At 34.2% G+C, this 16,318-nt stretch overlaps 1 protein-coding gene across 2 annotated transcripts; it reads right to left on the bottom strand.

Moving 5' to 3' along the window:
• Positions 1 to 542: 542 nt before the first annotated feature.
• Positions 543 to 12,256, bottom strand: LOC133175345 (uncharacterized). 2 transcript variants are annotated; one of them, XM_061310442.1, is made up of 4 exons: positions 11,537 to 12,256; positions 2,917 to 3,260; positions 2,099 to 2,144; positions 543 to 2,008 (listed from the first exon to the last, which is right to left on the bottom strand). In XM_061310442.1, the coding sequence occupies exons 1-4, from the start codon at positions 11,621 to 11,623 to the stop codon at positions 824 to 826; spliced, it is 1,662 nt and encodes a 553-aa protein (XP_061166426.1). In that variant the 5' UTR covers positions 11,624 to 12,256; the 3' UTR covers positions 543 to 823. The 2 variants fall into 2 exon arrangements, with proteins under 2 accessions (XP_061166426.1, XP_061166432.1); XM_061310448.1 differs by lacking the exon at positions 11,537 to 12,256 and adding an exon at positions 4,768 to 4,892.
• Between the last annotated feature and the right edge of the window lie 4,062 nt (positions 12,257 to 16,318).

Raw genomic sequence — 16,318 nt, 5'->3', positions numbered from 1 at the left:
CACACACGAATTTTATTTTTTTTACTTCTGTCACAGTGAACCCTTAAATGTTTTTTTTAATAAAATCTAAAATTGCCAGATGCACTAGTTTAAATAGTATTCTTTAGTTATACAAAGTTTGAATAAAATAACTTCATGGTTTTAGAAATAATCCCTGCGTAATTCTCTGACAAAAGAATTAGAGATTCCAGTATCCTCCCCAAACTTCATTTGCAACGGTATTAAATATATGTACGGACGCCAGGGATTTGCCTGGATGGGTTACAGTCTTGCAAGACCTGGTTTAATGGGAGGAAAATGCTCTCTTGGTGCCTTTTAGTTCTTTGATACACAGAGATTTTCAGAACCCAAGACTTAAAGTTCAACAGATTCACGAACAATTACGAACCAACTCAATAAAATCTAACATGATCCGTTATGGATTCGATGATCGATACCTAAACAATCCTATAACTTCGTGAAAATTGACAGTCATGAAATTTGAAAAGCATAATTATACATGTACGACAACCAAAATCATGTACTGAAGACAATAACAAAAATTGGCATGTTTTTTCATTTATTTTGTGACATTATCGCTTTCAGCTGGAATGCAACGAAAGCCAAATCAATTTAAAATTGCGTACATGTACTACCATAAAAAAATTAATTTATATTGCACCGTCATGAAGTAGCACATTGTATCAATGCAGAAAGGCGAACACACTGGGAACAAGGGGTTTTACATCAAAAGCTTCCATTAAGCACTTTTCTTGTTCTGGAAATTCTTACGAGATGCATTGCACCTTGATTTTATTCAAAGTGATGCAATAGAGCGCCGACGCTATCTGCTGATTAATTTTGAATTAAAGAGGGAACCGTTTGTCTTCATTTTACCACTTCTAAAAGATTTCTCACTTCCGGTGTTATCGGATGAAGAAGCCGTTGACGATATGGGTGGTCTTTGTTTACTGCGCCTGCGCTTTCTGTGTTCTGGTCCATCGCTATCAATGATGTCACCTGCCGACATAAACTGCATGTCGACATTATCCCTTTGTGTATATTCCTCCGTCTGAGAAAACCGTTTTGTGTAAGCGGCAATCGGAATCATTTTTGTACACTGTCGGCAGTTACACTGGATTTCCCTGGGATAATTCAGATCAGTATTTGGCACACCATATACGTCACTTCCTGTTGAATAAGTTGAATAGTCCTCTTCGGATATAGAAAGCCTTTGTTCAACACATTGTTTACAACTACAAGCACTATTTATTCGAAAGTCTGAAGCCCCTTGCTCTCTGTCATAAAAGGAATGATTCTGAACACTTGAATTGATTACGTCATCTGCGTAAGGAAATTTTTCAATGACATTATTTCTTCTCCATTTGTGTTCGTCTGGATATCCTCTTGGGTAACACTTACAAGATACGGGATAATCTTGACGCTGAACACTATAATTTTGTTTTAAATTAATCACCTGTCCTCTGTACGGAATTGAAGAATTTGATTGGCAGCAAATATTGCACGGACAATTAAGCGGAATTTGATTGGTTGACTGGATAGAACTGGCCTCACATTGACGTCTAGCTTGATAAAGAGCATTGCTAACAGTGGGGTTGGGACTTCGCATGTCGTACAGTAGATTGGACACCGGGGTGTTTACGCTACGAGGTTCATGTACAGAAGCTGACTCGGAATTTCTGAATCCATATTTCTCCCTCAGTTCTGAAATCATTTCCTCATTAAAACGATGGTTTTCAAATGAATTCGACATGTTATTAGAGAAGCTCTGTTCACTGGTATTAACCGAATCATACGTGTATGACATGTCTCCAGCACTCAGAAACGCATTTTCCGAAATGTCGCTCCGATGGCGCTTCACTTCATCAGATTCATAAACATTGGCACTCCGACAGAAACGAGCAAAATCTATACCATACTTTCCTCTCTTTTCAGGGGAACTGTTTTCTCCAGAACTACTTTCGCCGTTCATCAATTTTGTTTGAACTCCATTGGATGTTAAAATAACCTGTCAAAGAATGACAAAATGACTTTAAACACATTTTATAGTGCACAATATTAGAAAAAGAGTGCTCATGGCATTAGTATGTGAACTTACCTGAGTTTCATTTTTATGATCTGGGACTTTGGAAAATTTCTTTTTTCTGGAATAAGTAAAAAAAATTAAGCCATATATAGTTCTTAAAGTATTGTTCAAGATCAGTTTAAATCAGTTTATCCTTTAATTAATGATTCTAATACGTAGAAAAAAAGCGTTTGCGAAAAGTCTCATTATGTATTTTAAAAAAAAATCTCCAATCAAAAATCAGCAAGTCTTCTTTTTAAAGGAAACCAATTTGTTTGATTGATTGATTGATTGTATGTTGTTTTATGTCCCGTTCAAGAATTTTTCACTCATATAAGAGACGTCACCATATACCGGTGAAGGACTTCAAATTTAGACCTTTACTTGGCACTCAGGGTAACTGAGCAGAGAGGGATCTTTATCGTGTTTTTATCGACTTAGGTCAGTCGCATCGTATCCCTGATTCGAACACACGACCTTCCGATCGCTGAGCTACCGTGACGGTCCAATTTGTTTGAAAAGCAAAACGAAATTCCTTTCAATCTCAACTGACAAGTGAAGTGAATGTATTTATAATATTTAGAATAATTTAATCATACCGTAAACTTGAAACGGAGTGCACTAGTCATAACAGAAAATGTCAGTTAAAGTGTACGCTTGTCAGTTTGAAACATTTTTCTTTTTCCCAAGAAAAAAAAGTCCACCCCACCCCACCCCAAACATTCTAGGAATGTCTCACCATGATATACGAAAGAAAAGAGACCATTAGCATGATTAGCAGTCAAAGTTAATTTTCATATAAAGATATATTGTTAATCCTACATCTTAAAATAAAAAATAGAAAAAAATACCTTCTTCTGAAGAAAATCACAACAATAACTACACAGAGACACAGTGTCAAGAATCCCAGCAGAAGACCAATGAAGCATTTCAAATCACAGTCACTAAAAATGAGTGCATCCTGCAGTGCCATGGCTTGCAGTTTGACTAGATCGAGGCCACACCGCCTGGCCACTCTCTTACACAGTCTGTCTCCATCTTCATCGCCTAGTTTCTCTTTCCATGGCAACTCTAGTATCAACTCTGGTTTCCATGGAGGCGGACAGGGAAATATGTCCCACAATGCCTCTGGATTTGAATATATGTACTTCCGGTATTCTTGATCGGTGCATTGCTGATCGGTGCTAGTGTTACACTGTAATAAAATAAATTTACTGATTATTTTTTATGTATTTTCCTGAAACGTCGCGTAAATTCACTATGTAAGTTTGTTTTATTCTAAAAAGAGATTTACTGAATTCGGAATTAAATTTATCGGGTATCAAAAGCTTTCTAACACAGAACTCTTTTTTTGTATCTTGCATCAATCTAATTTTATTTCACTGATAACGTTAACTAAATAACATCACTTTTCAATTTTAGAGTTGTATTTTTTTTAAAATTTGCATCCATCCCATAGATTAAAAATTTTAACAGTCAAAGATTTTTTTAACGAAAACTTAGGGTGTGTTGTCAAATAAACGTTTTATACTGTGCTAATCTGGAAAAACAACAGCTTCCCGGGGAGTATTATCATATCAAAGAAAAGTCCTGCCAGTATTTCATTTTGTTTCTGTAATTGCATCGGCTTCAGGATTTGTTGACAGCTTTACACGTTATTTAAGAAAAAGATTAATTTATGGACTTTAGGATGATAAAAATTTAAGGACAATTATCAAATTTTCGCCAAATTATCGATATAGTGCACAGCAACTAATACGAAGTTTGATTAAAAGTGACCAGGAGATCAATACACCATGAATAACGTGTCACACGCTCTTCTCAGAGAAAAGGGTGTAAATGGGGCTATAACGCCAATTATCTTACTGTGAGGTATATGCAGGGCACGTGCGGTTAATCTATGACGCGCTTACACAAGTAATGAGAAAGACTGAGAATCCCTTGATAATTTCTAAACGGTTTTGATCTCTTTCGCTGAAGAATTAAGAAGTGTTTTCCATGCACCGAGGCGATAGAAAATATTCAAATTGTGAAGAAAAATCTTCCGGGATTTGCCAAGATCACGCTCTAGATTTTTCGATAAAGTCTTATTTTACTTGGAAATCATTTTCTCGAATGCATCATCATTCCTGTAATGGAAGTTTCAACAAAATCAATACAGGATGTTTCTCAAAAAGAGTTTCACTTTCTAGAATCGAATAAATATTGTAGAAGTCCATGCAATACTGTTAATGGAAACGGATATAATTCAAAAAAGATATGGTGTAAAAACAGAGCGTAATTTATACATACACTTACATGTATCTAAGTGAGGTTTGGAAATATTTCATTGTTCCCAAGCAATAGTTTAAAATTACAGATATAAATTTTATCTCTTAATTTCTGTCTCTCTGTGATTTATTCCTCTTAAAAAGATGTATATTTTATCCTGATACAAACTTTCAAGCAAACATTACAAAACCATTTTTAATTTTAACTATCCGAATGCATTAGTCCATTTCACCACAAATAAAAATGCTAAATCAAAACAATTTTTCCTATACACTATGAACCATTTAAAGAACACATTATCCCGAAAATATACCACAAAATTTTATCTGTATAGTCAATAAAATTTTAATTACTTACAGGATGCAAATCATGTATCAAACTTATAACATGTAGAACTCACATAATACAATTAAGTCTACAATAGCACTTACGTCATACGATGCGTTCAATATGCTTTTCATTATACTCTCCACTTAAACACAAATGGTTAACAAGAGGAAACGTCGATCTTCGTAGGAAGTCAACAAGAAACTAATTTATAAGTTGTTACTCCGATGGAATATTAGTTATATAATACAAGAAGCAGCGTGCAACAGAACAATAACCCCTCTCTAAAATCAATAACTTTCTTGAAGATCACTTCCTTTTTGATATAACAAAACGAATGTCGAGCAGGTGAACTTTTTTCTTTATTGTCACGAGAAACAATACCCCCCCCCCTTTTTTTTTTTTAAAAAAGAAAAACAATTTGTGCAATGAAAGACGTGATTCAGAAATCTCTGTAACTTTCTTTTAGGGCTATTTTCACCGATAGTTCGCTCTTTAAATTATGCCAAAAAAAAAAAAGATGACGTAAGCCTAGAACGTATTTATTGTAGAAAACGCAATATGCATAAAGTAAAGTATATGAAATTTAACGTCGACCTTACTAACACTTTGATTTAATGTGAAATATACACTGATTGGCTGTTCGGTGTGACGTAATATAATTACGTGTCCCCGCCCACTAATGTACTATCGAAGAATATGTGATGAAGTAACTTTTCCTTTTTTTTTTTTATTTTTTTTTTTTAGATTTAATAGTCTTACAATAGGTGCACAATTTTGTGTGACAATCCTTGGATTCTACAAATTCTACAAACGTTGTCGAGAAGTTATTAGATTAACAGCTTGGTTCAGGAATATCTGTCAGCGAAATAAATATATTTTATATGTTTATATGTAAATCGTTCTTGTAACTGTACATCACCATTTACTAATTTAGCTCTTCGCCTGTCATCGAAATTACTCAAAACCGTCTTTAAACTGTATTAATTATACCGACACCTTAAAATATTTTTATTCAATCTCTGCTGACATTATCTAAAATCGATTTTTAGAGATTTTATGACTTAATTTTATTAACACTATTAAAATCAAAGTAAACTTGAAATCCGTTTTTCCGTTATAAGATTAAGCCCATCACGTCCAAATTTTATACGAATCTAAATGAAATGTTTCAGCCTCAATACGGAGTTCAAAGCTCAAACCAAGGGAGTTCAAGTTCTCTTATCTACACATTTATATTGCCCAAAGCCAGAGTTCAGCTTGGCACACGATCATGACGTTAGATTCGTGTAAATATTTACAGAAGCTGGCTACGAAAAATGGCCACCTGTCTGTTTGAACGATTTCTGCCAGACTTTAAGGTTGTCCAGTAAAACCCTATCACCGCGTCATGATAAGGCACTATTTTATTTCCCCTGCTGGGTGTTTGTCTAAGGGTTCTACTTTCACGTCTAAATTGAGTGGTATGAAACTTATTAACGTGATTTTGATTCTTCTGTTGATTGTAAGTTTACAGCCTCTTAAAAGTTTTTCGATCTACTCAAATGAAACAATTTGTTTCTCAACCTACGCATTTTTCAGATTTAGCTAAATATAATATACTCGTGTACACACCCTTTTCTTTTAAGGGGGCTGAGTGGTTAACAGTGGACCCAGGATTCTTGAAAGGGGGTGGCCTGTTGGGGTGGGGGCCCAAGGGGCAAATCCCCCGAAAGCTCTCAGGTTTAAGTTTATTTGAACAATTGTTTTTAACTTACTTTAGCTACTATAGTATATTTTAGGTTAGCTGCAGATCTGTAGCTCTCCGAAAAAAATATATTGACAGACAGGCAGCTAATTTTAGGTATAAGTAATGCAATATACCTCAAACAAAATAGATTAATTTATTAATCTATGTATATTTTTGGTCACAAGTTGTGGGGGGGGGGGGGGGGGCTGCCCCTCTCTAAGTCCTCCAGTGGTCAACTAAAATCCAACTAAAATATCCAACTAAAATGTAAGAAATATAATTTTTCTAGCTATAAACCTTTATGTACATGGAGTAAAGAAAAATAGAACCCCACATATTCCAGCTAGAATATCTAATGCAATCTCCTATATATTTTCATACAGAGGTTTTCTTTTCCATGAGGTTTAATAGTCAAAAAATAGCCATGAACACCATGCCCTGTTAAGTAAAAGTGTATATATACAGTGATATCGTTCAAATTTATGTTATCAGTAGGCAGAAGATATTTGTGGCCAAGTGATTAAGACATAAGTGCAGATTGCCAAAACATACATAGATGTATTTGTGTGATGAGAGGTGCACTACTGCAATATCAACAGGTTTATGATGTTTTTCGTTCCTCAGTATTTGATGAAAATGAGATAAGCTAAGAATAATGCAGGTTTTTTTTTCATAGAATCATGCTGCACTCGCAATAGCTGAAGATAAAACATATACTTGTATTCATAACAGTAAACACGTTTTGTTTAGAGAGAGAGAGAGAGAGAGGAGCCAATTTCTTGCAAACTAAACTTTTTGCAAATGAACGGCAACAACGGATGTTCAATTAGATAAAACAGACAAGATGTTCCAATTTGATCAACGTGGCAGACGTACGTACAATACAAATGTTTCATTACACCAGAATTTCCTCCAACTTCACATTTGATGGATTGGGCCAGACAGCAGGGGCATAACCAATTCATACATAACGTGTCTAATTCCACAGAATCTAAATTACACGCGAATACGTCATGATAAAGAAAGATTATGTTTGACGGTTATCTTCTCCCAAACGAAATCACTTTGTAATAAGGCAACCTAACTGATACTGGCAGTCAAGTCTACAAAAAGACAGGGAATTCCTCAAAACCTCCAAAATGTCATTAAAAAATTAAAGCTTGTGACAAATATTAAACTACACAAAACAAGTTGATAACATTCATTTATTTGTGTCCTTTTTACTAAAGTGTATCCATATCTTCATATCTTAGTTATTTCTAGTTTAATTTTCATCTTCTCATGAAAATGCATTATTATTTATAATATTTCTTGTAACAGAACAATAAAGTCCATGAACCTTTTCAATTGGATATCGAAGAGAATAATTTTACCGACTTCGCCTACAAGAACACGAAACATTTCTTACTTCTTGCATCTTGAGTGCCTACCGTCCACTTGAAAAAAATCCAAACAAAAGGAGAAGAGATTAATTAAACGATTTCGTCGGTTCAAATGAGTATCTTAACATCCAATTCAGAAGGAAAGTGTTTGAACATCATAATAAAATAAAACAAGTGTATCATCACTTCAAACGAGAGTGTCCCGATTAATATGAAGATCCTTTGACTACACAAAAAGTACGAACAAAAGTTCAGAGGAAACAGATGTTTTGTAAAGAATGCGCCCTCGGGGGTTGATGGCCAGAAAAATTAGACATTTTGATTCATGTGCAGCGGCCGTCGCCGAGAAACACGTTACAGTTATTGAAATTCATAAGGTACATGGACACAAGCTGTAATGTCGTCTGCTATGAATACCGTCTGCTGCTGACGTAACATTTTTTTTCCAAGATCATCTGATCCAATAGAAAATCTTATAATCTTCTGATAAAAGGTTGTTCTACAAATTAAATAAGTCTTTCAACTTTGCAATAGCCAACACATCAGGTCGATGTCTGGTGTAAAGAATAGCTTTTTATTGACCTTCTGAACAAATTTTTAATTGTATTTATCGATATAATTTGTTTATTTCACCAAAGATCTAAAGTAATGATCAATTCGTATAGATGAGCGATTTTTTCCCTGCATATGTTCCTCAAACATACATTTATACTGCATCACTAAACATTGCGGCAGATTTGTAATCGATAACGAAGCATATGATAATGAAGCAGACAAAACTGCATTTACCATTTTTTCAGCACATTCCAGAATAGGTCTTAATTCAAATATTTGTTATTTAATTCTTTCTATCCCTTAAATAATCCGTATCAGAATTACAAAATGGAACCTCTGACCACATGGTATGATCTTTTTTAAAAATCAATTTTTTAGTAATTAAAAACAAATATCATGTATATAAAGTGAAAATACAAGATGAACATCAAAGAAATGAGCTCTTTTTTTCTGAAAATAATCATCTATATCACAAACGGTTTAATGACAGAATATATGCATCAAGAAAGGAAAATCTGAAGACAATTGCAGACGTATTATCTTGGCTAATTATGATGTCTTCTTAATGAAGACTTGGTTGTCTTTTGTATTCTGCAATCAGACATGTGGGTCATATCAAGCAAATTCTGCACGCGTACAAAAAGGCGCGTGCGACGAGAGCAACAATCCATCACTTTACTGCAAAAGATGAATTCATTTACTGCCCACTGACAGAGAACTTGATGAAGTATACAGGCAATCTGGCTTACTTTTGGCAAAACGTACACGTATCTAGGGGGCATTGCAAAGGACACCAAAACTTGTGTGTATCTAGGGGGCATTGCAAAGGACACCAAAACTTGTATGTATCTAGGGGGTATTGCAAAGGACGCCACAACTTGTATATATCTAGGGGGTATTGCAAAGGATGCCACAACTTGTATGTATCTAGGATGCCACTATTTATAAGATAATAAACCCTTCAAGTGACTTTTCGACATCTTGTACAACATTTCTGAATAAAACATATCCAGCTGTCGCTACCAGATGGCCCTCAAAATAAACAGAAGTACTGATCTGTGGAAGAATGAAAATTGACATTCTGTTACAGTGGCAAGAAAAATCAGCTGTGAGTGTCGGCAGTGCATGGACGATAGCGTGCCTGTAAGCAATAAAACGAGTTATTGGGTGACAAAATATTCAATTACCTCTCCTAATGCGACTTGGTTACTGTGCTAAATTTTATAGCTCATCAGGTCGAGGAAATGTGCAAGTTTTCGCTACATGGAATGTATAACAAGGGCAAGCTTAAATATCGGAGTGTACTTAGAAGAAAATAATCCAGAATGATAAGAATATTTAAAATAAATAGACATTATGACTTATTCCCTCAATTTTATGGTAGTTTATTGCAACTCCACCCTTGTTCAAAACAAAAAAAAAATCAAATTGCGATCATAAATATCATCGTTTTATCGTCATCAGTGTTCTAATCGTCTATTATTGTCCCGCTGCGTGATATCAAAATTCTTATCAAATCTCATGGCAGTAATTAGCAAACTGACCTCGGACAAACATCGTGTTGATGTCTTAATTGTTTAAAAAATCTATCTTTACTTACCAACAGGGGTCGCTTACACATTTGACATCAGTCATTCGGGATTCTGCGGCAAATAAACCACAAGACGTGAAAATTTAACCGTAAGAGTAAGGCACCATACAGACCATTTATTTACTCAATTACTGTGTCGCCAACAAGATAACGGTTTCTACATTAAGACCAGTTGTTCTCCGGCCTTAACCATGTACAGATAAAGTGTTCAATTGTTCATACTGCTGTTCTAGCATATTTGATATTTTCCTCAATAGCCTTACCCAGTGACCCCCCAAACATGCAAAAAGTCATCAAAGTCGATTCCATCGAAGTGATAGATTCCATTTAAGTTGTTAAAAGCTTCACAAGGTAACAAAACTTTGCTGTTCCAGGTTTGTTCTTGTTATCAATATTTATTTAACCCTAACCTAAGTCAAACGGAAGAATCCTAATCGAAAGAGAGTGGAGATAAAAAAAAAAGGGGGGGTTCAGCTAAGCATGTGTAGAATCTATTGTATTAATCGTCTTCTGTGATGGTTATCTTTGGACAACAGCGCTCGTTTTAGAGTCCAGCTGTGAAAAACAGTTTTCAGGCCAATAGTTATGACCGTCGCACTCAAGAGCCCTTTTCAACCTTTATATGAGCACTTCAAAAGACGCTGCTTCCACACATACTAATTTTTGTTCGCTTCTGGGTTTTAGGTTCACTGACAACAACATAGAGATAATCTTGATCATTTTTAGGGGGAAGAAAAAAAAAAAAAAAGAAAGAAAGAAATCGTATGTACACCAGAACTCACAGTCAGGCACTCAAAAGCATAACTCATCATTTATTTTTCTTTCTTTTTTTGTCATTTGAAGGAATTTTTATCCCATAAGATCTCTCGGCTGTCAGATTTATGACAAGGCCTTTTGTTATGTATCTAGTCGTCCGTCTAACTTTGCATAATAGATAATCACGTCTTAATAGGGGTCCATTCTATCCATTTAATCAATGGATTTGGAGGATACCCTGGCACAAGCAACAAAGACAGGTGACGCTTAATGAACCATGGTTAATTACAATAAACGATGTCAGGAGAAGAATTTCTGAATTCGGAATGTCATGTTTACGACAACATTCTTCGTTTTTTTCTCTCTCCCGAAGATAACCGACCAAATGGTGAATTTGGGGGTCGGCTGTCAAACACTCAGCTTCACTAGTAATTGCATTAAAACAAATGGAGACCCTCTCAAGCATCGGGTCGTAAAATATTAGATTCTAATATTTTTTCAGCATATTAAGAAAAACAGAAGCTGTTACACACTTAAAAATAGACAGGGGAAATACTGAATCAATACTTCAAGAAAACGAGGAAGTTATATAGTAGTTCACGTATATATCTTATCAGTGTTTATAACGAGGAAGTGGGTTTCACTAAATTTACTGAGCTTACAGGTAAAAACAGGAAATTACATTAAGTGTCATAGGTACTTTTATTTTTGGGATAAATTGAACACATTCTATGCCAAAAAAATCCCGAATTAACCTTTAATAATCTGTTTGAAGTCAGATTTTGAAGGACAAGCGTAAAAAAACAGCTATGTCCACAAACATTAAATGAAGTTTAAAAATAAAGTTTAAAAATACAAACCTTGTTTGACGCACAATTTCCGATTTCAACTAAATATCCCACAGTAAATATGGTCCATACGGAACAAATAAAATCATCGAGTCCCATCACATCACAATGGCTTTAAAAAATAATGGCTCGCCCGCGATGTTGTACACGCTTTTTTCATTCACGATTTTTATGGCGGGACACTGTAGGCCCTGTAAGATTGAGCAGATAAATATTAGCTCTTCTTTCAACAATATTGGTTATGCGCTCTATCCAAGCATTAACTAGTAACGTATGTTTTGAAACTGCACATCCATTTAGGCTACTCTCCGTGATTTATTGAACAAGCCTGCATATACCCGCTTTGTTAAAGAGTCGGAAATTTGCTCCGCCTATCAGACTACGCGATGTAGCTGGAAGCAAGCAAAATCATGCGGGATTTCTTTCATAAATTTGTATTTTCCTACTGTTGGTCGATAATTCAATGCCTTTGTTGAAGTCTGGGTAGAAAATTCCAATTCTATCCGGTTTCCGTTTGATGAACGAGATGTCTTCTGCTTCTGCGATGAACTGTGTATACCGCTGTATGTTTCAGACTAGAACTGGAGGCACACGATATCGAACCTCTTCGGTATCAATGAACACACTGCTACATTATGGGTGGGGCGTGTCGAGATAATCCTCATCAAATTTGAGAGATGATATTAAAAACAGATATTTTCCCCCACAGAAATATTAGTTTCAAGTTTCACCAAATCTCAATTTCCACAGTCCTCTGGAAAAAAAATCAGGAAAATCAACTAAATCAAATGAAAGGCTTGGAAAAATTCCTAATCATTTTTCTTCAACAAACTTCATGAAAAGCGCGATCAACACTTTGAGATATATCATCTAGTATAATCATTCCGTATTGCCAAAAAGGATGCGATTAATTTAGGCTGATGGTATTAACGCTGATGACACGTCGGTTTTATTTGATCTTGATAAACTGAGTAGTTACAACCCCCTGGGGACATTTACCTGCATTCTCATACACGACTTTTCATTAATCGATACAACAGACAAGTCGCTCGCTAACGAGGACAGGTGCCCCGGAAATAGGATTTTGAAATTGTCATCGAAAACTATTGTGAAACATGCACTTGAGATAAAGCTTTTGACCTTATAAAGGTTTGGCTGATAAAACTTTTTTCCTTATATTTTTGAGAGAAAAGTTAACAATAAGCATGGCGAAAATCGATATTAAAGGTTTGGTTTCCGGTTGACAGGAGAGGCGCTTGAGGTCGTTGATTTTACAATTTTTCACAAATAAAAAAGGACAGCATCGTAAAATATTCATAATCATATTATCAAATATGGATAGTGAGAGATAAATCGTCAAACATTGAAAATGTGGTTTAAAATGTTTGAATGTAACACATGCTATAGAAGTTTCCGCGTGCATATCATACAGAAGGGTGCGTTCAGTGCAAGGGATTAAACTACACGGGCCATAAACTAAGATTTTTAATCCAATTAAATTATATTGGATTGACTCAGGGTTGTATATACGTATGCGCATGAACTATTTGTTCCGGCAGTGGAGAATAAAAAAAAAGAAAAGAAAAAAAAAGAAAAGAAAAGAGTGAATTTTGAAGAATCTGTTACATACAGTGGATTTGTAGAACCATCTTTTTAAAATTGGATTCCACAAAATTGAAACAATTTTCAGGATAAATTAAAGTAACTTTCACCTAAATAACATTTTTTTCTCTGTCGTTGTATATGTAATGTAGACGTCGGCTATAAAACACCTTATATGGTGTGAGATATTCTTCAAAATCATATCCAGCTATCTTGGTTCAGCCTCATGCAATGTAGGTTATGATTTTATCATGTAACAAAAATCAAATTATAAACTACTAGTTAATCGAACTCTGAGGCAAGTTGAATATTTACAAAAGGTCCAACAACGTGCAAGTACATAACACATCAATTTCCTATATTTATTGATAAACCACTCCTTAAAAAATCTTATAAATCCCAATGTTGCAGCAGCTGATTCAAAGAAAACTCCATATTTTCCATTGAATATCGATGAAAACATACTTAATTCACGCGTCAGCACTATACTAGGAAAACGATCTTTTTTTAATTCTATCCTACATAAATAATAATCAAAGGATAAGTCAAGTTATAAACCTACACAAAAATGCAATCGATTTCTGATTTTGTCGAGGGTCTGCTATATTGTAGAATTAATTTCGGGTCATTTGTATTGTATACAGAAAATAAATCGTTCCTCTGGGATCTACATCATGAACTTATGGAAAAAAATACCCCATGTTCCGCCACTGAAAGCCATTTTCTGTATTTCTCCCTATGGAGATGGATATTACGGATTTCTTCCATTTCATGTCAAAAGACAGACGCTGTATCGATTAAACAGTCAACATTTTTTTCTGAATACCCTAAAAACAGAATTGATTGAGCGAAAAATATCAATATCAGCATTCTTGGAAAATGTTTTGCTGATTTAACTTTGACATTATAGATGTAAGGGCTGATCACTGCTTCAGACCATTGCAATGCTTTTTTCTTGGTATTTAGCACATCGGTAACAATTATGAACATTTTAAATTCATATTCAGACTACTGTAAAACATTATCACTGTTTTTGACCTTGATCTTTAACCCATGACCCCATTGATTTCTCCCTCGGACCACCAGGTACGTCTTTAACAAAAATAAGATTGAAAGGTCAATTTTTAATCTTTTTATTGGGTCCACAACATTGGTACTGATAGATACATGTAATTAATTTGTGTTAATTAATTAATATGTCACCTGCTCTGTTACGTTTCCAGTTTAGTAGTTACGTGTACTGGTGCATGATGGGAGGCCATTTATATGCCCACCTGCACATTTCCTCTGTCTTTATTAGGCTCATAACCATCAGTTATCAATTATGATTTATTTCTTTTGCTTTTATATCCAAATTGTCCACAGGTTTATGACCTATAATTAATTTATCTTCAATGTTGGCACATGAACATGTACGCCGATCATAAGCCAATGCAGTCTAGTGTATATTTTCGGTATTGAGTACATTTTCGTTTGATACTTTGTGAAACATACATGCAGTCATCTGATCTTAGGAAAAGTTTAGGTCACTGCGTTATCATAGCATCAATAAAGGCATTTTATTTTCATATGTACAAGCAAAAAAAAAATTAAATGAAAAAAAAATGAATGAATAGATAATAATAATAGAATAAAATAAATAAAAATTAATTATCAGAAAGATGAAAATGATTCTAAGGGAAATCAGGTACGAAATTTCTGATATACTGTTCTTTAAAACAGCCAGATGTAGTGAATAAAACAAATATGGGTACGATTTCCTGGGTGTGTAATCTCAGTGTGCATATAAAACAGTAATATTTTCTCTTCTGTGTCCATCCCAGTCATAAGTACCTCCGGGAGTGTAATATTACATATTGTATATATACCCTTTATTCATTAACGGTTAGTAATTAATTTTAATTGTCACCCTGGTAAAACATATCAGAAGCAGTTCTCATATTTCGTGTCGTGACGTATTAAGTCATGAATGTAGCCCTTCCCATCCTGCTTTGTGTAATACTTCATATACATTTATTGATTTTTTTCTCCAATCAGATAAAAATGAATGGGGGAGAATCAATCAATAGAGAACACGAGAATTTTGAGTGAACCGATCAAAGAACACAGGTTAAGTTTTGCAATATGAGCATCTCAGTCTATTTATTAGTAAACATTTGTATTATTTAACGACGTTGGATCCTGATATTTAAAGTCTTAAACTTTTTTTGTCAAGTATATTTTTAGCTTCTACACACATAGCTTAATTAAAAATCAAAACAAAAAATGGGGGTCAATATGCTTCTTTTGGCGCTACAGTACATTTAAAATGACCTTTTTGCACTGAATTTGTGTCTTAATCAAAAATAACATCTTCGACGTTTTCCCTCCAATATTTTTTATCCAAATAAATCATGGGGACAAAGTATGCTATTATTCTCTCTTTAAAAAGACACATTAAAATTGTGACAAAGAAAAATTTTCAAATTGCTTCGCATAATCAATTATTTGACCTTTCTGCACTCACAAAATGTCATTTTTCGGGCATTAAAAATTTAACAAGCAAGAAAAATATTTTAAAGTCTTAAACTTTTGCTGAATTTAAGTAGATTGATCAGAGTGATCTTATATATTCAGAAAAGAAAATCAAAAGTGGAGGTCTATGATGTTATTTTTTAGATAATACTAAAAAACTGTTAATTTTATGATAAAATTGGCTCAATTTTTTCCTGGAGTTTCAGAATATATTTTCTATATTTGTCACAATATGATGATAGAATTCACAAAAACTGATTTAATTAATATTTTAGAACCAGCATTAAACATTTCAATGCACACAATAGCTCTGTGTGCAACCAGCATGGAAAAATAGGAATCTAAACTTAACAGTACTGTATATATTTCAAAAGGGAAAAAATGATCATTTTCTTCTAAAAAAATCTTCCGCCACAAAATATAGTTCCTGGCCTAATCCTATTTGAATGGAATTTAATCGCGTTTTTTTTCATTGGATATAGTATAATTTGCATTGTAGAATCCAGATTTAATGTTAGAACTTAAAAATAATGCAGAATTTTAGAAATAAAGCTCCAGACCAAAATCTGCTCAAAAGCTCAGGATCGAACGTCCTTAACAAAATGGTTTTTAGGTTGTAGGAAGCAATTCATAAAGCTTTTTAAAAAAATGGTTATCTACATTCACATCTAAAAGAAA

The sequence above is a fragment of the Saccostrea echinata genome, unplaced genomic scaffold (assembly GCF_033153115.1).
Source record: "Saccostrea echinata isolate AGI-Se365-2 ecotype Australia unplaced genomic scaffold, CSIRO_AGI_Sech_v1 ptg000002l, whole genome shotgun sequence".
Taxonomy (NCBI): Eukaryota; Metazoa; Mollusca; class Bivalvia; order Ostreida; family Ostreidae; genus Saccostrea; species Saccostrea echinata.
The sequence above is the reverse complement of the archived record's forward strand: the minus strand, read 5'-3'. Positions and strand labels throughout refer to the sequence as shown.